Raw genomic sequence first — 24,243 nt, 5'->3', positions numbered from 1 at the left:
TTGTCCTCCATACTGCACAAGCACAGTACAGGGTGGACACTATCTGACGTGGGACAGTATTCGACACAACACCGGCACCATAATTTTGGGCGTCACAAGGCCAGAAATAGGGAATCTTCCAGGTGAGTGCGAGAACCAGGAAAAGAAGTCCCATAGAGAGACAGAAAGCCTGCGAGGTCATACCATGGCACTCCTCTGGTACTACATTTTATCATCGTGTGTGGGGGGAGGGGGGGGTTGGTTTTGACAGGTACCTTCTCCCACTACCTGGAGAGTTTGCGGAATGTTCGGCCCTCACCGTAGCCGACCTATCGAGAGCAAAGCGTGATTTGTGCATGCACAGTAGGAACCCAAGATGGCGGCACCAGCACTCGAGAGCCGATTCAAGAATCGGCTTGGGTGAGGACACTGCAGGATTCCTGGATAGGGAAGTGCCCTAATAGTAAAAGTTCATCAGCATGTACAGTATATGTAGCTGCTGACTAGGGATGAGCTTCGTGTTCGAGTCGAACGTAAGTTCGACTCGAACATTGGTCGTTCGTGCGTTCGCCGAATTCCGAAAGTTTGGGCCGTTCGCGGCAAAATTTGTGTGGCCCACAATGCACTGCGATGGAGCAATGCATTGCTGGCTCATGATTGGCCAAGCATGCACTGTGACCCCGCATGCTTGGCCAATCGCAGCGCCAGCAGCGAGGAGAGCCATGGTTGGCCACAGGCATCCCTCCTCCACCCCCTCCTCTTCTTCTTCCTCCAGGGCCTCTTCCAGTGCTCTGTCCTCAGAACTAGCGGTGCTCCGTAGGCGTTGCAGGGGCTACGCAAGTACGCAGGCAAAACGATGCCATGCCGTGCTTGCGCTGGTTTGTTTGGGGGACAGGAGCCACACTGGGGCGGATGTTTTGTCAGCTCTGCAGGGGCAGGCCGAGAGGTGGTTGACGCCACGCCAGCTTAAGCCAGGAATGGTGGTTTGCGACAATGGCACCAACCTCCTCTCCGCCCTCCGACAGGGACAACTGACCCATGTGCCCTGTGTAGCTCACGTCCTTAACCTGGTGGTGCAGCGGTTCTTGGGCAGGTACCCCGGCTTACATGATGTCCTGAAGCAGGCCAGGAAAGTCTGTGTGCATTTCCGCCGATCATTTAATGCCTGTGCTCGGCTGGCTGAGCTCCAAAAGGAGTTGAACCTGCCCAAGAACCGCCTTATATGTGACATGCCCACCAGATGGAACTCAACATTGGCCATGCTGCAGCGGCTGCACACGCAGCAGAGGGCCATCAATGAGTACCTGTGCGACTACGGCACCAGGACAGGGTCAGGGGAGCTTGGTTTTTTCTCACCATGCCAGTGGGGCATGATCAGGGATGCATGCACTGTCCTGTCACCGTTTGAGGAGGCCACAAGGATGGTGAGCAGTGACAGTGCATGCATCAGTGACACTGTACCTCTTGTCCACCTCTTGGAGCATACGCTGCGTGGAATAATGGACAGGGCACTTGAGGCAGAACAGAGGCAGGAAGAGGAGGACTTCCTTGCCTCTCAAGGCCCCCTTTATCCAGACGGTGTTCCTGCTGTGCCACCCATCACACAGGAAGAGGGTGAGGAGGAGGAAGAGGAGGAGGAGGATGATTGTGTCAGCATGGAGGTGGAGGCTGGCACTCAGCATCAGCAGCAGCAGTCTTATAGGGATGATTTACAGTCCCAAGAAACACGTGGACTTGTACGTGGCTGGGAGGAGGTAGCTGCGGATCATGTTGTCCTTAGTGACCCAGAGGACTCCGGACCGAATGCCTCAGCTAACCTACGCTGCATGGCCTCCCTGATCCTGAAAAGCCTGCTGAAGGATCCTCGTATTCTTCGGATCAAGGAGAGGGACCATTACTGGCTGACCACTCTCCTTGATCCACGGTACAAGGGTAAGGTTGCCGACCTTATCTTGCCATCGCAGAGGGAGCAGAGGATGAGACATCTCCGGGAGGCCTTGCAGAAAGCTCTGTGCAACGCGTTCCCAGAGACTGGGAGGTCACAAACTCCTGGTCCTGGACAACGTGTTGCTGAGGCATCGGTCAGAAGGAGCGGTGGAGAAGGTGGCCGTCTGACTGATGCTTTCAGACAATTTTTTAGTCCGCAGCCCCAAGGTATGATTGGTTCCAGCACCCATCGCCAGCGTCTAATTTACATGGTGCAGGAATACCTAGGGGCAAGGTCAGACTTGGACACCTTTCCCACTGAAAATCCTCTGGCTTACTGGGTCTTGAGGATGGATCACTGGCCAGAGCTTGCACAGTATGCAATTGAGCTACTGGCCTGTCCTGCATCCAGCGTTCTTTCGGAACGCACCTTCAGTGCTGCTGGTGGCTTTGTTACCGATCACAGGGTGCGTCTGTCCACCGAATCAGTTGATCGACTGACCTTCATCAAGATGAATCGGTCTTGGATCACCCACAGCTACCAAGCACCTGAAGCTGATGTAACCGAATAATTTTTTTTGAAATGCCACATCCCTTCAAGACTGCCTATGCTGATGCTGAGTGACTGTCCTGTCATGTTGATTGTCTATCCTCTTCCTCCTCCGCTGATATGTTGGAAGAACATTTTTGGTTCTGGGTGATGCCAGCAGCCCAATTTTTCTGCCCCTGTTTAACAGGGGCCTTTAATTACAATTTTTGATGCAATGCTTTGCAGCAGGGCTAATTCCTGCAATAAAACTAGAGTATATGGAAGAGGTTGCAGTGTGATGGCACCAGTGCCTAAGGCCCAATTTTTCTGCCCCTGTTTAACAGGGACATGTAATTACAATTCTTGATATAATATTTCACAGGAGGGCCCCTTCCTGTGCCCACTCAGAGTAACGGTGAGGACTTATAGTGTTGTGGCACCAGCACCACAACCACCAAAGGTCAATTTTTCTACCACTGTTCAACAATGGCATGTAATTCCAATTCTTGATATAATCGTTCACAGCAGGGCGCTCCAGCGCCCACCAAGAGTCACTTTGAGGGCTTACAATGTTGTGGCAAAACCAACACCTTGTTCCGCCATTTCTGCAGAGCATATAGGGCAGGCCCCTACTTTCAAACATCCAACTTACAAACATCAGACAGCAGCAAGTGAGATGAAAAAAGATGGACGACAAAACAAGTTATACAGGGGTGATAACCCTTCCCTATGTTTTCCAAAAAGCTTAAAAATATTTTTTTTGACTGGAGCTACACTTTAAAAATGTACCGGTTGAAAATTACAAACAGATTCAACTTAACACAACAAACCTACACAGTCCCTGTCTTGTTTGCACCGCCTGTATACTGCTGTTCTGAGTATATAGGGCCTGGGGGCCACACGCATTTCCTTTTTTTAATATGGGTACGGGGTTCCCCTTAATATGCGTACAAGACCCAAATAGGCTGGTAATGGGCAGGGAGGGCTACCCATGCCATTTTTCTGAATGATTTTCAACCATATTGCAGGAACCAGATATAACATTAAAACCGCAAGCAGTTTTAAATGACGTTATTTCCGTTTAATGTCATTTTGTGCAGGGACTGTTCTAAACACGGGAAACACGTGTCACTTCACAGGCATACTACAGACACCCCCCAGGCACCATATTTAAAGGAATATTTCACTTTTTTTTTCACTTTAATCGTCATTAAAATCAGTGCTCCCGCCAAAACGGCCATCTTTAAAACTTTTTTTAGCATTGGCCCATGTCCCCTGAGGCAGGAGGCAGCTCCCCAAACCCTTTTTAGGACAGTATCTTGCATATTAGCCGTTAAAATTAGCACTTTCCATTTCGAACGTTCGAGTCCCATAGACTTCAATGGGGTTCTAACGTTCGTTACGAACGCGGGGTCCGTTCGAGAGTTCTGGTGCGAACCGAACCGGGGGGTGTTCGGCTCATCCCTACTGCTGACTTTTAATTTGTTTTTGGGGGGGGGGGTGGGGGGGGTGCTGGAGCTCTGCTTTAAGTGCACTTTTCTGCCTCCTGTTTTCAAACTGTTGGACACTTTTTTTTTTTTGGGTGGGGGGGGGGGGGGTGTATACCTGTCAAAACTGCTTCTGCCCAAGACTGACCTTATTTTGGACCCAGCTATGTAATCACTGGGTCTCTGTGCTTCTATGTGCAGTGTAGGTAGGTCATGGCTGGTGGGTGGGAGGGACTGGCAGGGGGCTGTACATGGCTTTCTAAAAACCTCCCAGCACCCCCACCTCTTAATTGCCCTCAGCTCTGATGTAAGCCATGGGATGGCTCTTGAGTGGAGTTATGCAAATATCAAAATTCTTTGATGGGTGGGTGTCAGTCTGGAGGAGTGGGTGTCCCTAGGCAGGCTATATTTACATGTAGACCCCCCCCCGCCAGCTACAGGGAGTCCTTTTCTTAACCTTCAAAGAGCTAGATGATGCTCCACATTCTCCAGCCAGGAAATGAGGTGGACTCTATGTGACTTGATGAAGCTTCTAATGCACATTATGAGAAGCTTGCAGTGTGCGGTGAAATCAGAGTAAGACATCTCAGTCCAGGGAGAGGAGCCGGTACAACTGTGCAAGACTGAAGGGGAGGCCGGTGTTTAGCTTTAACGATCGGCCTTAAGAATAGAGGATTTTTATGAAATGCGTTAGTATGCAGCCAAGAACACACCCCGGGTTTCATGTCCAGGGTCGCCTATGCCAGACACGCTACTTATGTTTTATAGCACATAGTGCCGCGTACGCCTGAGCTTGCAGCACGCACTCCTTATGAATGCGGCAGCATTCCTGAATGACACAGATTAAAGTCATTCTTTCTAGTAATTTTGCAGACACCGCGTTAGCCGATCTGACGAGTTCTACTAGAAAATCTTGTTAGCCAGGGAATAGCTTAGAAACACCCCCCCCCCTCCCCCCATCTGTATTCTGCCCGTCACTGTGGGACATCCAATAGCAGGCATCTGGCAGGACTGCTCTCACAAAGCAACACTAACAGGGTGGTGTGGCTGGAGACGTCAGCTCGATCACTGTGTGCGTCTGAATCACCGATTGTGTGAAAATTTTATTTTGTATTGGTCTCGGGGAGGTGGTGACTCCAGAATAGCCGACCGCAGCGAGGGGCTACCGCAGGACTGAAGGACATCCGGAGGATCTGCGCGGCTGCTGCATCAGACTGGCAATATGCTGAACTTTGCAAGGAATGCACGGAGATGCTGACCTGGCTTCTACAGCGGGTTTGTCTGATGTGTCTCGCTTCCTTTGTGCTCTGATGTCAAAGGTTTTCCAGTGCGTGAGTGCCAGGTGCGTACACCCTCACCCCCTCACCCTAACTTGGGCACTTAGCGGAGTGTCAGCCGGCTTCTATAGGGACACCAAAGCTGCAATCCTTCCTCTTTGTCTGAATCCTTTTATCTGCAATACACAATGTATCGCTTTGTTCCAGCAGTAATATGTTCAATGAACTTGCCTAGGAGTTCGGTCGTATTTCCTTTTTCCATGTATGCAGTGTAGTAAACGTTATGTAGTGCCATAGACATAAACTTCAGACTTGTGGGTGCCGAGTGTTTGAATTGGGCTGTATATGGTTTCTAACCATCACGTGGGAAATCAGTGAAAGTAGATGGATGGGAGAAACTATGATATGCTAGTTTGAATCATTCACATGTTTCTTCATTAGATCTACAATGTATCATCTGGTTTAGAGGGATAGTATCATGTTTGTTCGTTAGATCTACTATGTATCCATCTGGTTTTTGTCCTTTAGAACTAAACTATATCCTCTGGTTTTGTCTATTAGAACTACAATGTATCATCTGGTTTAGAGGGATAGTCTCAGGTTTGTTCATTACACCTACGATGTATCTAGTTTGCAAGGATAGTCTCAGGTTGGTTTATTAGAACCACAATGTATCGTCTGGTTTGCAAGGAGTCTCGGGTTGGTTCATAAGATCTACAATGTATCATCTGGTTTTCAGGGAAAGTCTCAGATTTCTTCATTAGATCTACAATGTATGATCTGGTTTAGAGGGATTGTCTCAGGTTGATTCATTAGAACTACAATGTATCATCTACTTTGCAAGGATAGTCTCAGGTTTCTTCATTAGATCTACAATGTACCCTCTGGTTTGCAGGGATAGTCTCAGGTTGGTTTATTAGAACTACAATGTATCCTCTGGTTTAGAGGGCTAGTATCAGATTTGTTCATTAGATCTACAATGTATCATCTAGTTTGCAAGTATAGTCTCAGGTTGGTTCATAAGATCTACAATGTATCCTCTGGTTTTGAGGGATAGCCTTAGGTTGGTTCATTGGAACTACAATGTATCCTCTGGTTTAGAGGAATCGTCTCGGGTTGGTTCATTAGATCTACAATACATCATCTAGTTTGCAAGGATACTCTCAGGTTGGTTTATTAGAACTACAATGTATCCTCTGGTTTGGAGGGATAGTCCCAGGTTGGTTCATTAGAACTACAATTTATTATCTGGTTTGCAGGGATAGTCTCAGGTTTTTTCATTAGATCTACAATGTATCCTCTGGTTTTGTCTTGTCTGTTAGAACTACGCTCTATCCTCTGGTTTGCAGGGATATTCTCGGGTTGGTTTGTTAGAACTACAATATATCATCTACTTTGCAAGGATAGTCTCGGGTTTCTTCATTAGACCTATAATGTATCCTCTGGGTTTGTCTATTAGAACTACAATCTAGCCTCTGGTTTGCAGGGATAGTTTCAGGTTGGTTTATTAAAACTACAATGTATCGTCTGGTTTAGAGGGATAGTATCAGGTTTGTTCATTAGATCTACAATGTGTCATCTAGTTTGCAAGGATAATCTCTCAGGTGTGTTTCTTTAGATCTACAAGGTGGTATCTGGTTTTTCAGGGATAGCCTTAGGTTGGTTCATTACAACTACAATGTATCATCAGGTTTGCATGGGTAGTCTCACTGTTCTTCATTAGATCTTATAGTTACTTAGTAGGTGAGGTTGAAAAAAGACACAAGTCCAAAAAAGTCCAACCTTTGTGTGTGATTATATGTCGGTATTACATTGTGTATCCCTGTATTTTGTGGTTGTTCAGGTGCTTATCTTACATATATAGATATGTTGTTATTATTATATATATTTTTTTAACTATGGATGCCCCCCGCTGAGACCACAGCTTGTGGAAGGGAATTCCATATCCTTACTGCTCTTACAGTAAAGAACCCTCTGTAGTTTAAGGTTAAACCTCTTTTCTATTAATTTTAAAGTGGTTGTAAACCCTTACAAACCACTTTGACCTACAGGTAAGCCTAGATTAAGGCTTACCTGTAGGTCCAAGTAATATCTCCTAAACCTATATGGTTTAGGAGATATTTGCCCGAAAACGGGCACCGCTGTCTACGGCGCATGCGCCGTAGACAGCAGCGCGCAGGACTACAGGGGACAGCGGCGACTTCACTGGCTCCTGTGTCAGGTAAGTGACACATAATGGGCTACTATGCGATGCATAGTAGTCCATTATGCTTTGCCTTTGCAGGGAATTAAAGAGGAAGTAAACTCATCAGGGTTTACTTCCTCTTTAATAAGTGGCCACGAGTCTTGTTAAATTCCCTTCAACAAAAACATTTTATCCCTATTGTGAGGTCACCAGTGCGGTATTTGTAAATTGAAATCATATCCCCTCTCAAGCATCCTGTCTCCAGAGAGAATAAGTTCAGTGCTCGCAACCTTTCCTCATAACTAATATCCTTCAGACCATTTATTAGCTTTGTTGCCCTTCTTTGTAGTCGCTCCATTTCCAGTACACCCTTCCTGAGGACTGGTGCCCAGAACTGGACAGCATACTCCAGGTGCGGCCGGACCAGATTCTTGTAGAGCGGGAGAATTGTCGTTTTTATCTCTGGCGTTGATCCCCCTTTTAATGCCAATATTCTGTTTGCTTTGTTAGCAGCAGCTTGGCACTGCTGAGCCTATCATCTACTAGGACCCCCAGGTCCTTTTCCATTCTATATTTCCCCCAGAGGTTCTCCCCCCCAGTGTATAAATTGCATTCATATTTTTGCCACTCAAATTCATTAATTTACATTTTTCTACATTGAACCTCATTTTCCATGTAGTTCATTTGTTCAGATGTTCTTGCAAGGTTTCCACATCCTACGGGGAAGTTATTGCCCTGCTTGGCTTAGTATCGTCCGCAAATACAGAGATTGAACTGTTTACCCCATCCTCCAGGTCCTTTATGAACAAATTTAAATGGGATTAGTCCCAGCACAGAACCCTGGGGGTCCCCACTTTCTACCCCAGTCCATTCAGAGTACTCTCCATTTATCACTATCCTCTGAACTCGCCCTTGTAGCCAGGTTTCAATCCATGTACTCACCCTATGGTCCATGCCAACGGACCTTATTTTGTACAGTAAACGTTTATGGGGAACGGTGTTGAATGCTTTTGCAAAATCCAAATACACCACATCTACAGGCCTTCCTTTATCTAGATGGCAACTCCCCTCCTCATAGAAGGTTAATAGATTTTTTTGGCAAGAACGATTCTTCATGAATCCATGCTGATTACTGCTAATGATGCTGTTCTCATTACTAAAATCTTGTATATAGTCCCTTGTCATCCCATCCAAGAGCTTGCATACTATTGATGTTAGGCTAACTGGTCTGTAATTCCCAGGGATGTATTTTGGGCTCCTTTTTAAATATTGGTGCTACATTGGCTTTTCTCCAATCATCTGGTACCATTCCAGTCAGTAGACTGTCAGTAAAATTTAGGAACAATTGTCTGGCAATTTACTTGAAGGAGTTCCCCAAGTACCCTCGGGTGCCAAGCCATCCGGTCCTGGTGAATGTTGCGTTTCCCCAAGTCTAATTCTAATTTTGCCCTCTGTTAGCCATGGAGGTGCTTCCTATGATGTGTCATGAGGATAAACACTGCAGTTTTGATTACTAAAGCTCCCTGATTCACTCACAAAGACTGAGGAGAAGAATAAATTCAATACCTTCACCATCTCCCCATCCTTTGTAACCAGATATCCTTCCTCATTCTTTACCGGGCCAATATGGTCTGTCATCCCTTTTTTAGTGTTTATATACTTAAAGAACTTCTTGTGATTTAATTTTATTTTTTTGCTCTCTCCTGCTTTGTGTCTTTCATGATCTATGTTAGCTGAACTAATTACCTTACATTTCTTGTTGCATTCTTTATAAAGTCTGAATGCTGATGATGATCCCTCAACTTTGTATGTTTTGAAGGCCGCCTTCATTGCTTTTATATGCATTTTTACATTGGAATTAAGCCGTCCGGGACTTTTGTTCGCTCATTTAAATTTATTATCCAATGATATGCACTGGCTAATTTTTTTTAATGTGCTCTTAAAGCAAACCCATCTCTCCTCTGTTACTAAAATTGTAACCAAATTCATGCCTTCTAGTAAGGTTCGTAGTTTAGGCAAGTTGGCTCTTTTGAAATTCAGTGTCCTTCTGTCTTCTATTTGTGTGTGATTTATGCTGGAGCCAATTGACCTGTGGTCACTGTTTCCTAAATTGCCCCGTATTTCCACATCTGTGATCAGGTCTGTATTGTTGGTAATCAGTAGATTTAGTAATGCTTTATTTCTAGTTGGTGCGTCTACCATCTGACCCAGTAAATTGTCCTGCTAGACTTTTAGGAACTGGCAGAATGCATGGTTCCCTCTGCCCATTTTATGTCTGGATAATTAAAATCCAGATTGTGATAGTCTCGCCCTCCTCCCTCAGGTTAGGGGACCTATAGCATACTCCCCAGTATTATTTCCCCCTTGGCTTCATCCCTTTTGGAGCTCTACCTATAAGGATTCCACCTCCTCCCTAGCTCCCTTAGTGATCTCTCACATTCACTTGTACATTATTCTTTATATATAGACATACCCCTCCCCCTTTTTTAATCTCTCTATTACTGCGATAAAGGAAATACCCTTGAATGGTTGCCAGCCAATCATGAGAGCTGTTGAACCAGGTCTCCTGAAATTCCCACAAAATCCAAATCCTCCTTGTACAACAGTTTCTCTAGTTCACCCATCTTGTCCACCAGGCTCCTGGCATTGGTGAACATGCCACGTAGTTTAGACTGGTCGCATACTATCCTCTTGGGTGTTCCGAGATTGCAACTAGAACTTGTTACGATACTTGCCTTGGGTTTATGTTCTTTAGTCAACCTACCACTAATGTCCCCAATACTACCCTCTGGAATATGTTCCGTGCTAACTACCTCTGGACCCCCCCCCCCCCCCCCATCGCCTCATTTAAAAACCCCTCTAACTTTTTGCCCATCTTTACTCCTATCAGATCTGCACCCTCCTCATTTGGGTGCAGTCCGTCCCTTCTACAGTACTGGTGTTCGACTGAAAAGTCTGCCCAATCCTCCAGGAACACAAACCCCTTCTTACTACACCAGCTCCTCAGCCACTTGTTTACTTGCCTAATCTCCCTCTGCCTTTCTGGTAGGGCTCGATATACCGGTAGTATTCCTGACAATACTACCTTGGAGGTCCTTTTCCTTAATTTAGCTCCCAAGTCCCTAAAATTGTCTTTAGCACACTCCATCTGCCTCTGACTTTGTCATTGGTGCCAACGTGCGCCATGACAGCCGGGTCTTCCCCAGCACTTCCCAGTAATCTGTCCACCACATCAGTGATGTGCTGAACCCAAGTGCCGGTAGACAGCATACAGTTGGACATTACAGGTCTTTGTCACAGATTGCCCTCTCTGTCCTAAAGAATTGAGTCTCCTACCACCAGAATCTGTCTCAGGTAGGTAATAGTCTCAGGTTGGTTCATTAGATCTACAATGTATAATCTGGTTTTCAGGGACAGCTTTAGGTTGGTTCATTAGAATTACAATGTGTCCTCTGGGTTGCAGGGATAGTCTCAGGTTGGCTTATGTCAACAACGACATATCATCTAGTTTGCAAAGATAGTCTCAGGTTGGTTCATTAGATCTACTATCATCTGTTTTTCAGGGATTGCCTTAGGTTGGTTCATTAGAACTACAATGTATCATCTGGTTTGCAGGGGTAGTCTCAGGTTTCTTCATTGGAGCTACAATGTATCATCTGGTTTTGTCTATTAGAACTACAATGAATCCTTTTGGTTTGGAGGGATTGTCTCAGGTTGGTTTATCAGATCTACAGTTCATCTGGTTTTGAGGGATAGTCTCAGGTTGGTTCATTAGCACCACAATGTGTCCTCTGGTTTGGAGGTATAGTCTCAGTTTGGTTCATTAGAACTACAATGTATCATATGGTTTGCAGGGGTAGTCTTAGGTTTCTTCATTAGATCTACAATGTATCTGGTTTTGAGGAGTAGGTTCATTAGCACCACAATGTATTATCTGGTTTGCAAGGATAGTCTCGGGTTGGTTCATTAGATCTACTATGTATCATCTGGTTTTCAGGGATAGCCTTAGCTTGGTTCATAACAACAATGTATCATCTGGTTTACAGGGGTAGTCTCAGGTTGGTTCATTAGAACTATAATGTACCCTCTGGTTTGGAGGTATACTCTCAGGTTTATTCATTAGCACTACAATGTATCCTCTGGTTTTCAGTGATGGTCTCGGGTTGGTTCATTCGATCTGCAATGTATCCTCTGGTTTGCAGGGGCCGTCTCTGGTTTTTAAGATATGTTCTGAACATTTTTGTTCCTGAGACCTTTTTCTTGATTTTTTGGAGAGAGACAATTGAATGATCCAATCCTTGCTGACCATACTGACTCAAGACACACCAAACCGGCACGTTTTCAAAGTCGCTGTGACTTTAAGTTGCACCAGTTTGAATGGGTGCCACTTGTCCAGCGCTTTTTATGTCAGGTTGCATGACAAATTGCACAACTGTGAATGGAGCCTTACCTGTGCATAATAAAGTGTATATATTTACCTATCTTCACCCTGCCCTGGTCACATGATCCAGCTCTTCTGTGCCAGCCACCTGCAGCTGCAGGGGAGAGGAGAAATTGCTGACACTGGCTGGAACATGGGAGCCTACGGGCGATGACACGGCTCTCAGAATTCCCAGCCCGAACATCAGCTGCATCCAATCAGATGTTTGGGTATTCTGATTGACTGCCCAAACTCAATGACCGCAGTGGGAGAATCCTCCATCTGTGCTGTATAGCGTGAATGGGGGAATCTTTTTAAGTGTTTTTGTTCAGCCCTCTGTTTGAAAATAATCGGTGTGCATATACCCAGCATTACTCTCTCTGCAAGTCTCCCCGGCATGGTCTGTCTGGGGGGGGGGGGGAACAACTGACACATTGCATTCCATAATGCTTTGAAACACCCACAAAGGTAGCCATAGACCATGTGATCTTTGCCTAGGCTTTAGTTCTAGGTAGCATCACAGCAGAAGGTTTTTTTTTTTTTTTTTTTTTTTTTTTTTATCCAAGATCCTTTTCTTTTCTTCCTGAAAGTAGTAATAGCTTGGTAAAGCTGACATATACTGTATGCCATACTGATTCATGTCATGCCCTAAATTTTAATGATCGGTTCAGTTCAATAAAACATTTACTATCCATTTTATAGTGCTCTGTGGTTCTAAGACCGCATCTCTTGTGTCCTTGGAAATGAAAAAAATAAAAAATAAATTAAAAAAGAAAGCCGTTAGCGGTGTCTTGTAGATCCAGGACTGGAAAGCTTAGTGGCCTTTGCATGGAGATGTGAGGTTTGCATGGACATTGGCCCAGGGCTTGACTATTTACCCTAGATCAAGGAGCCAGCTAAAAAAAGTTTGTTGTGTTGTTGTTGTTGTGTTTTTTTTTTTTTTTTTAACAAAGCTTTATTTTCAATGACAAAACCCCCTTCTCTTAGCCCTGATGTGTATCTTTACAGATGCACGACACCGTTATCCCTCTCAGCTTTTGCCCATTAGCCTTCTTAGGATCCCTAAGAACTTGGTACATTTAACCACTTGCCGACAGTATAACTTGCATATGAGGGCAAAGTGGTGCTGCTGTGCAGGATCGCATACCTAGTACATGATCTTGCTATTCCAGGTAGGGGGTGTGCATGCGCACCGCCGTCCCGCTTCCACTATGATTATACACTCGATGTCTGCCGGCACCCGCCGATCCTTCAGTACCGACGGAGAACGGTGATCTGCCTTTGTAAACGAGGCAGATCGCTGTTCTGTCAGGAGGGAAGGTGTGGTTCCTGTGTCTCTGCAAAGCAGGGACAAGGATCCATGCCTCCCCCTAGTGGCAGCACCTCCCCCACAGTACACAGTCACATAGGCACACAGTTAACCCTTTGTTCGCCCCTGGTAACCCCTTCTCAGCCAGTGTCATTAGTACAGTGACGGTATATAATTTTTAGCACTGATCACTGTATTGGTGTCACTGGTCCCCAAAAAGTGTCAAGTGTCCGTTGGTGTGTGACTTGTACGCCGCAATATCGCAGCCGCTGATCACTGCTATTACTAATAAAAAGCAAAAGATATCCCATCGGTTGTAGACTCTATCTTTTGGGCAAACCAATCAATATATGCTTATCTGGATTTTTATTTACCCAAAAAAGTAGCAGAATACAAATTGGCCTAAATTGATGAAGAAATTTCGAATTTTTACATTTTATTGGATGTGTTTTATAGCAATTTTTTATTTAATTTTTTTGTTTATAGCGCAAAAATAAAAACCGCAGATGTGATCAAATACCACCAAATGAAAGCTCTATTTGTGGGGGTTAAAGTAACTTGCCAGATCACAAAAAAATGGCCTGGTCATGAAGGGGGAGGGTTAAATCTTCCTGAGTTCAAGTGGTTAAAATCATAAGAAGTGAGATACAGCACATGCTGGGACTTGTAGTTCTATCACAGTCTGCAATGGAGGTACAGCACATGCTGCTACTTGTAGTTCCCTGCTTCGCTTGTCAGAGACTCGGCTTCATCACTGACACGCAGGCGCCCTCTCCTCAGCCAATCGCCGCCTGGCTACTCCAGACTGGTGGGCCACTCAACCGATGACAAGGCGTGGTGGGTGAGAGCTGGCAGCAGCCTCAGTGCCAGGCTTGGAGCCCTCTCCTCAGCCAATCGCCGCCTGGCTACTCCAGACTGGTGGGCCACTCAACCGATGGCGAGGCGTGGTGGGTGAGAGCTGGCAGCAGCCTCAGTGCCAGGCTTGGAGCCCTCTCCTCAGCCAATCGCCGCCTGGCTACTCCAGACTGGTGGGCCACTCAACCGATGGCGAGGCGTGGTGGGTGAGAGCTGGCAGCAGCCTCAGTGCCAGGCTTGGAGCGTGCGAGGTGGTGTCCGCTCAAAAGCCCAGGCACCAGGATGCAGTTTCTAGTCGGCGTTGTCCTGGCGTCTGGCACTTGTCACGCCCTGCTTTAGACCCACCCAATGTAAAACCCAGTTAAACATAATGGCGAAAAATATACTTGCTTTACACGTCTGCCTGTGGTGCCTAAAGAGGCGAGATCCCTGAGGATCCCAAATCATGTTAGAGGACGCCCCTGATTTCACGGAAATACCTTGGTGCCACCCTCCCCTGGGCCCTACAAGCAAAACCTGGGGGTGTTTGTACCATGGTGGCACTGATACCGGCTCATTGTGTGTGTCCGGATTCTTGTAATGCCCCCAAAACTATGCAGATAATGTCTCGAGTAATAATATTATGTTCCTGCTTAACGTTGTGAACTGTGGTCCTCCTGTGCCTCCGCTTGTCACTGAAGCTCTAATTAGTAGAGAAATAATCTCAGCTGAATAGAATTTATTTTGCATATTCATTAGCCTGTTTTAAAGCCTTGTACCTCTGAGGCTATGCCTGGCAATTCATCTGCAAATGGCATTTTGTAAGCTGCAGTTTGTACCAGCGACACTATACTGATCGGTTTTGCCCTGTGGGTCCAGCTACAGCCATGGACAGATTTGTTGGTACCCTTCCACGAACAAAGAACCACCTAATTTGAAACCGCCAAATTGGCTTCCTTCGTTGATTGTTACATATGTATTAAAAATAAACAATGAATCAAAAGCAAATCTAAGGCCCCTTTCACACGGGACGGATCAGTAATGATCCACCCCGTGATGATCGGCTTGCTCAGCAGGGATCGCTCTGTTTGTCCCCGCTGAGCCAGCGGATAACAGGGCAGTCTCCGCACACTGTGCCGGGACCGCCCTGCCAGCTCTCCGCTCTCCTCTATGGGGGATCGGATGAACACGGACCGTCTGTCCATGTTCATCCGATGCGCTCTGCAGACGGATAGAAAAATAGGATTTTCCTATATCTGCAGAATCGGACAATTTCGGAGGCGGACAATAGCGGGTGTCTGCGGATGTTTATCCGCAGACACCCGCTATCCCATAGGCATACTGTCCGCATGTGTGAAAGGGGCCTTAATCGTAAATAAAAAAAAAAAGGGAAGTTTTATCCTCCTAGTGCCCAACCAGTGGCTGATTGACACTTTTTGTGCAGCCCTTGCAGATATACCCCTGCAGATATTCATCTGTATAGAAAAAAAGACACCTCAAAATAAAAAACACAGAAGTTCAGCACCTAAATAAATCAAGTGTTCTAAAACATGCGTGTGACAGTCATTTAATTAACACCATAAACATCAAAACTGTCCATAAAGAGTAAAAAAAGTGCACAATAAATATATGAATATGTGCATTCCCAAAGTCGAAATAAGATAAAGTCCCAGCTAAAACTCCATATGTGCTTGGAAAGGAATCCAGGAATAGCAAATGTGACACCCAAAGAAAAGCCACAGCGGAGGCTTACCAGAATGCGAGTGACCCCCCCCTTTTTCGGGATGGTCAAACATTGCTCTATCAAACAACGAGGATGAGTCCCGTAATAGGCACCTCCTTGATGTGATGTCTTTAGGGGAACGTCACATCTGACGAAACGCGCAGGATGGAGCCATGTACACACGCTAACATGCATGTGCGGCCAAGTGTCGGCCATTTTGGTTACTGGAGGAATACCTGCCTTTGGTCTTGGCATTTTTTTATATGCTGCTTTGCAAGTGGAAGGGCATTACTTTTTAATAAACTATAGTGTTTTACAATATCACACTATGTTGAAATCTTGCATTGCATATGCCACGATATACTGAGTAAGCTAGGATCCATTGAGGACCCTTATTCAGGATGGTCAAACATTGCTCTATCAAACAATGAGAATGAGTTCCGTGGCAGGAATAAACGTCAGCATATTTAATCTCTTCATGGTCATAGGGATATCAAACAATCATATGGATCCTTTTTTGCGTGTTTTGCAGCGTTTGCTGTAGCAGAATTGCAGGACTTGAGGAGATTTCAGCCACAATTCCAAATTGAAAAGTGTGAATGGGGCCTTATTTTGGCTGACATTACAAGACAGAAAATGCATTATACTAATTACAGAAAACTGTTGGTGCCTTTTCACGCGGGCGGCATCGGTTTCGATCAGCAGGGGTTCCCGTGAACGGATCCATCACTGAGCTGAACACACGTTGGGTCTATGTTCAGGTGGAAGTAAACGCACGTGCGTCTGTTTACATCCTTTTACCACCAGTTTAGCACTTTAAGTAAAAAATAAAAACTGAAATTGCGCAAACCTTTCAACTTTTTTTTTCCAGACCTGGCTGGACTCAGATGTATTCTTATGTATAGCCTTGTATCGCATAGTATTGTCTTGCATCAGAGTATCACAATGCATCACATAGGGGGTTACTTACAAAAGGCAAATCCACTTTGCACCGCAAGTGCACTTGGAAGTGCAGTCGCTCTAAATCTAAGGGGTAGATCTGAAATGAGTGGAAGCTCTGCTGATTTTTATCATCCAATCATGTGCAAGCTAAAATGCTGTGTTGTGTGTGTTTTTTGTTTTGTTTCCTTGGATATACAGCGACTTTACTTCCAAGTACACTTGCAGTGCAACGTAAATAACCCCCATAGTATCGCGATGCACCACATAGTATCGCGATGCACCACATAGTATCGCGATGCACCACATAGTATCGCGATGCACCACATAGTATCACATAGTATCACATAGTATCGCGATGCACCACATAGTATCACATAGTATCACATAGTATCACATAGTATCACATAGTATCGCGATGCACCACATAGTATCACATAGTATCACATAGTATCGCGATGCACCACATAGTATCACATAGTATCACGATGCACCACATAGTATCACATAGTATCGCGATGCACCACATAGTATCACATAGTATCACATAGTATCGCGATGCACCACATAGTATCACATAGTATCGCGATGCACCACATAGTATCACATAGTATCGCGATGCACCACATAGTATCACATAGTATCGCGATGCACCCCATAGTATCACATAGTATCGCGATGCATCCCATAGTATCACATAGTATCGCGATGCATCCCATAGTATCACATAGTATCGCGATGCATCCCATAGTATTTCAATTTATTACATGTACTTGTATAGTGCTGTTGCAGCTACAGTATTTCACAAAAGTGAGTACACCCCTCGTATTTTTGTAACTGTTTTATTCTATCTTTTCATGTGACAACACTGAAGAAATTACACTTTGCTACAATGTAAAGTAGTGAGTGTACAGCTTGTATAACAGTGTAAATTTCCTGTCCCCTCAAAATAACTCGACACACAGCCATTTAATGTCTAAACCGCTGACAACAAAAGTGAGTACACCCCTAAGTGAAAATGTCCAGTTCGGGCCCAATTAGCCATTTTCCCAAAAAGGTCTCAGGTGTGAATGGGGAGCAGGTGTGTTAAATTTGGTGTCATCGCTCTCATTCTCTCATACTGGTCACTGGAAGTTCAACATGGCATCTTATGGCACAGAACTCTGGGGATCTGAAAAAAGAATTGTTGATCTACAAAAAGATGGCCTAGGCTATAAGAAGATTGCCAAGACCCTGGAACTGAGCTGCAGCACGGTGGCCAAGACCATACAGCGGTATAACAGGACGGGTTCCACTCAGAACAGGCCTCGCCATGGTCCACCAAAGAAGTTGAGGTCATGTGCTCAGCGTCATATCCAGAGGTTGTCTTTGGGAAATAGACATATGAGTGCTGCCAGCTTTGCTGCAGAGATTGAAGGGGTGGGGGGGTTAGCCTGTCAGTGCTCAGACCATACGCCGCACACTGCATCAAATTGGTCTGCATGGCTGTCGTACCAGAAGGAAGCCTCTTCTAAAGATGATGCACAAGAAAGCCTGCAAACAATTTTCTGAAGACAAGCAGACTAAGGCTGAATTCACACCTATGCATTTTTAGTGCTTTTTGCATTTTGCAGATTTGCACTGCAGAACATGTTCCATAGGAAACAATGTTAAATGGACTGTAGTGCAAATCTGCAAAATGCAAAAAGCACTAAAACTGCAAAGGTGTGAATCCAGCCTGAGGGCATGGATTACTGGAACCATGTCCTGTGGTCTGATGAGACCAAGATAAACTTTGGTCAGATGGTGACAAGCGTGTGTGGGGGCAACCAGGTGAGGAGGACAAAGACAAGTGTGTCTTGTCTACAGTCAAGCATTGTGAAGGGAGTGTCATGGTCTGGGGCTGTATGAGTGCTGCCTGTGTTCTGGCGTATAGAGTCCGGGCATCACATAGTGTCCGCATGCGCAGTACGGAGCAGACGAAGCTTCGGAAAATCTCCGAAGCTGAACGGCGCCTGCGCCGTGAGTGGAGGTGGTGGCCCCACCATCCAAGTGGACATAGGGTTGTGAATTTTAGAGGGCCCCTGGCGGGCGAGCTTCGCTCGCCACGCTTCGGGCTCGGCCTCGCTGCGCTCGGCTCTTTTTTATTCTAACTCTATGTCCACTTGGATAGTGGGGCTAGAACCTGGACTCACGGCGCAGGCGCCGTTCATCCTCGGCAATTTTCGGAATCTGTGTTCCTGTGTACTGCGCATGCGCAGTATGCAGGGGACACTATCTGATGGAGGACGCCATTTGACAAGACACTGGCACTGGGGGGCTACAGATCATTGAGGGAACCATGAATGCCAAAATGTACTGAGACATACTGAAGCAGAGCATGATCCCCCTCCCTTCAGAGACTGGGCCGCAGGGCAGTATTCCAACATAACGACCCCAAACACTCAAAGACCACCACTGCCTTGCTAAAGAAGCTGAGGGTAAAGATGATGGACTGGCCAAGCATGTCTCCAAGACCTAAACCCTATTGATCATCTGTGGGACATCCTCAAACGGAAGGTGGAGGAGCGCAAGGTCTCCAACATCCACCAGCTCTGTGATGTCATCATGGAGGAGGGGAAGAGGACTCCAGTGACAACTTGTGAAGCTCTGGTGATCTCTATGCCCAAGAGGGTTAAGGCAGCGCTGGAAAATAATGGCGGCCACACAAAATATTGACACTCTGGGCCCAACTTGGACATTTTCACTTAGGGGTGTACTGACTTTTTTGTTGCCAGCGGTTTAGACATTAATGGCTGTGTGTTGAGTTATTTTGAGGGGACAGGAAATTTACACTGTTATACAAGCTGTACACTCACTACTTTACATTGTAGACAAGTGTCATTTCTTCAGTGTTGTCACATGAAAGAATGGAAGAAAATATTTACAAAGATGTGAGGGGTGTACTCACTCTTGTGAGATACTGTATATATGCAGCGCTATATATATATATATACTATTATACATTAAATATCAGTTCCTGCCCTCAAGGAGCTTACAATCTAAGGTCCCTATCGCACATTCATATATACACATAATAGGGACAATTTACACAGGAGACAATTCACCTACCTGCATGTCTTTGGAGTGTGGAAGGAAACCCACACAGGCGCTGGGAGAACATGCAAACTCCATGCAGGTAGTGCTGTGGTTGAGATTCAAATCGTCGCCCCCCAGTGCTGCCAGTGTGATATTGTATCATTTTTGTGTCACAAATTATTCTTATCATATTGTATCATTTTTGTGTCACGTATTATATTGTATCATTTTTTTGTATAGCATTGTGTATCACAGTAGATCACAAATGTCCACTTACACCTGCCTGCCCATAATGCTCGTCTGAAAGGACCGAGAGTTTAAAATATTACTGAAATTCATTTATAATATTTGCTAGGGGCACCAACAAATCCCTTCAGTGATTGTGTTAGATTATATTTGTAGAATAAACAATAAAATAAAACAATCATTTTACTCTGACATACTATAGACATGCAGGTATACAGTACAGGAGACAATTCCTTTTAATGTCGTCACTTATCATTGGGAATGAGGCATTGTTTCATGGAGCTGTGAGGGGTACCAAGAAATCTGTCCGTGGCTGTAAACCTTTGCCCTCCTTTTGTTTTTGCCCATTGCTCTCTGAGATGTATACAATCCCTCCAATTACCAGTATTTAATGATTATTATAATACCAGATTGTCCGGCAAAGATGACCTTATGTTTGTCATTGTGTGCTAAAATCGCCCTTGTACTTTTTTTATTTTTTTCACTGCTGTAGAAAGAATCCTTTGTTTCTGGTCTCCTCTCCAGACTGCACTGTAATCTACTTTACATAAACCATCTAGCAGACATCTGCTCTGTTTTCCTTTTATCTCGTTGTGTGATTATATATATATAATTATTATTACATTTGTTTGTTTTTTTTGCTGTTACATTGTATGAGTCTTACTATGGCAAAACAAGTCCCTTTTTTTTTTTTTTTTTTTGGCAGCTTCAGAACCCGAACAAGCGGGGGAACCGAGCGCTCCCTAGATGCCCGGGGTCCAAACGGTGTGCTTACTTGACTGGCTCAATATACTTGACCTCTCAGCAAAGCTTTACCTTGCAGTACATTGTGTCTCACTAAAAAGAAAGCTGCTTTTAGCTTCTAGCAGTATTTGACAGTTTTTACTTGTCATTCACTTTGCCACCGGCAACATACTGCGGGATACATCACAGGATACGAAGGGTGTTCTACGGTAGGGAAGTAATGCGCCATTTATTAACGGGAGTGTCATTTGAGAGAGGAAAAAAAAAAAAAAGTAAAATAGTCCGTTTTATAGCTTTATTATTTTAGACATATCGGCTGGAATTTGCCAAACCTTGGATGAGATTCTAGGAAGTCTAGCTGTACACAGCGTGTCTGTCCTTCAGATGCTCTGTTCTCACAAGGTCAATTGGGGTGAGCAGCAGTTGTTTGAAGCGGGGGTCTCCAAACGTTCTAAACAAGGGGCCAGTTTACTGTCCTTCTGACTTTAGGGAGGCCAGACCATGGCCAGTGGGAGTGGGAAATGTCCTATCTTTGGTATTAGGGGAAAACTATTAGCGGCCTATGGGTATCAGTGGGAGGAATAGTGCCCTATCATTGGTGATGAGCTGATTGTACCCAAGTTGAATGATCCCTGCTGGACCAGCCCAGATTCAAACCGGCTACGGTCGGCTTTGGTGTCCTTCAGGCTTTGGTGGCACTGGACTGTGGCCAGTGGAAGTAAACTGTGCCCCATCGTTGGTGTCAGTGGGAGGACTAGTGCCCCATCGTTGGTATCAGTGGGAGGACTAGTGCTCCATCATTGATGATGGACTGGTTGTACCCAAGTTAAACGATCCCTGCTGGACCATCCCAGATTCAAACCGGCTATGGTCGGCTTTAGTGTCCTTCAGGCTTTGGAGGGGCTGGACTGTGGCCAATAGAAGTAAACAATAACCCATCATTGGTGTTGGCGGGGGGACTAGTGTGCCGTCGTTGGCGGGGGGACTAGTGTGCCGTCGTCGGCGGGGGGACTAGTGTGCCGTCGTCGGCGGGGGGACTAGTGTGCCGTCGTCGGCGGGGGGACTAGTGTGCCGTCGTCGGCGGGGGGACTAGTGTGCCGTCGTCGGCGGGGGGACTAGTGTGCCGTCGTCGGCGTCGGCGGGAGGACTAGTGCCCAAAGGGCCACAATTTGGAGGCCACTGGTTTTAAAGTGATTGTAAAGCTTTAATTCTTTTACTTTTTAATAAATAAACATGTTGTTCTTATGCTGGCAATACATGTATAGATTTTCATTCGAACATATTTTCATCCACTTGATTGACTTTTATAATTGTCACTGAGGTCCAATCCATGTTCGTTTTTTCTATCGCAGCAACGGGAAAGTTCGAAGGGGCAGAAAGGAAAACTTTTCTCGCTCAAACTACTTTTCGGACAGCGTATGTGGTTTATGTCGAGAAATTACTTTCATTTTAAAACTGAATGTTAAAAGCAAAAAATCTATTTTTGTACAAATGTTCTTCTGATCATTGTCTGGTGAAAATCTATATGTGTATGGTCAGCATTACTTGCTCTGTGTAATAGTTTTGCACAGAGCAACCCGGATCCTCCTCATCTCGGATTCCCTGCCAATGCTCCTACATCTATTCACACACACACACACACAGCCTGATTGGCTGACTCGGCCGCGCTCTATGCTCGCAGGTATTGACTGACAGCAAAAGCAGCCAATCCTGTGAGAGCGGGGTGGATGGGGAGAAGAGCTGCTGCAGATGAGCACAACTTTTTGGATTTTGGCAAGTATGTAGGGGGTGCTGTGGGGGAGCTGTTGTTATTTTAAGACCTCTTTCACACTAGAGGCGTTTTTCAGTCGCTTTAGAGCTAAAAATAGTGCCTGTAAATCGCCTGAAAAAAGCCTCAGCTGCAATCCGTGTGAGAACGAGTGCTTTCACATTGGAGCGTTGCGCTGGCAGGATGTTAAAAAAACAAAAAAATAAAAGTCCTGCGAGCAACTTCTTTGCAGCGCAATAGTAGCGGTGAATACACCGTTCCTGAAGCGCCCCTGCCCATTCAAATCAATGGGCAGCACCGCCGAACCGCTGGCAAAGCAGCGCTTTTGTGGGCGGTTTTAACTCTTTTTCGGCCGATAGGGTTTAAAAGCGCTGCAAAAAACGATGGTAAAGCCCTGCTAAAAACAGTGGAGCTTTACTGCCGATGCCCGGGCGCTGAAAATGAAAGTGCCCTAAAAGATGTTCTACCTTAATGTAGAGGGAAAAAAAAACACCTTTTTACAACCAGTTTAGGGACCTGTATTGTGGGATGACCTGAACACACAGCGTGCCATGTTGCAATTAAAGGGGTAGTAAACCACGTTAAAAAACAAAACAAAAAAACAAACAAAAAAAAAAAAACTGCAAGGTTTAAATGCTCATTATGTGTAGGGAAGAGATGAAGAGGCTATATCACTTACCCTGCACCCTATTACAGCACTCTCCTCCTCCGCTCAAAGCCCCGGCCTGTGGGCGGGACCTCTCCTTTATGGACCTACAGTACAAGAACAATCGCCCTGTAATGTACACAAGAGGCTGGAGTCCCACCGGAGCTGGCCGCAGATTACAGGGCAGAATGAGGAGGACCAATCCCAGCGCTGGAAGGAGCCTTCTGAAGCGAGGAGTAAGGTAGGTATTTTATTACTTTTAAAGCGGACCTTCAATACATTTTTTTTTTTTTTTTTAACTTTCCGTCTGTTAAATCTTCTGCTCTTGTTGTTGTTTTAACTTTGGATAGTAAAACATTTTTTTTCTGCCAGTAAATCCCTTATACAGCCCACTTCCTGTTTCTTGTCTGGTCATTAGCCTAGGCTTATGACATGTACAGCGCTCTCTCTCTCTCTCACACTTTCCTGAGAGTTTGCCAGGAAGGGAGGGGGGAGGGGTCGGGGGTGAGTCATGAGGGGGTGAGTCATGAGGGGAGCCAATGAGAGCTGCAGAGCTGGAGGTGTCTGTGTAAATCCAGGAAGTGAACAAGCAGCAGCTTTAGCTGCCAACAGTTAAAATGGCGGCAGCTGGACTCGGTGGAGAGAGATTTCTGCAGCATTATGTGAGCAGGCCGCAGTTCTTCTTTAAAGTGTTACTAAATCCACAGCAGTAAAATCAGTCTGTATATATGCAGTAAAGCGTGCTTCTTATACTCGCTGTGAAAACTAAGGGGTTAATCCGCTGCATTGAATAAAAATGCTGTTTGATCCTGTCTTCTCTGATCCTCCCCTCCTTGCACTGTCCCCAATCCGCTCCTGATAGTACAGAACATAGGCGTTCGCACTGCATATGGTAACGCTCCCCCCCCCCCCCCCCCCACACCTACAGTGCTTCTTGCTTCCCTCTTCTTCTCCCCTCCCCGCCTCTCAACTGCTGCTGGAAAGGTTTCAGGAGAGTAAGGGAAGGCGGTAGTCAATATGCTATTCACCAGCCCCTTCCTTTTCTGAGGCACCATTTAAATGACCCTTAATTCTTACACAATTCACACCTGAGCATATCGATTTCTTGCCATTTTTCTGGCGCTTTTTTATTTTTTGAGTCTTTAGAAGCTTTTTTATTATTATTTTTTTTTTT

At 45.4% G+C, this 24,243-nt stretch overlaps 1 protein-coding gene across 1 annotated transcript in view; it reads left to right on the top strand.

The window, feature by feature from the left end:
• Window positions 1-24,243, top strand: part of BTBD10 (BTB domain containing 10) — a gene marked incomplete in the record, with an annotated part of 137,246 nt that overhangs the window by 85,510 nt on the left and 27,493 nt on the right. The window contains 3 exon segments of the mRNA XM_077453602.1: window positions 23,120-23,171; window positions 23,173-23,213; window positions 23,215-23,310. Coding sequence (XP_077309728.1) covers window positions 23,120-23,171; window positions 23,173-23,213; window positions 23,215-23,310 — 189 coding nt within the window.

The sequence above is a fragment of the Lithobates pipiens genome, unplaced genomic scaffold, assembly GCF_037356315.1.
Source record: "Lithobates pipiens isolate NorthernLeopardFrog02 unplaced genomic scaffold, aLitPip1_a1.2 Scaffold_24, whole genome shotgun sequence".
In the NCBI taxonomy this organism is placed as follows: domain Eukaryota; kingdom Metazoa; phylum Chordata; class Amphibia; order Anura; family Ranidae; genus Lithobates; species Lithobates pipiens.
Note: the sequence above shows the minus strand (reverse complement) of the source record. Positions and strands in the feature narration are given on the sequence as shown.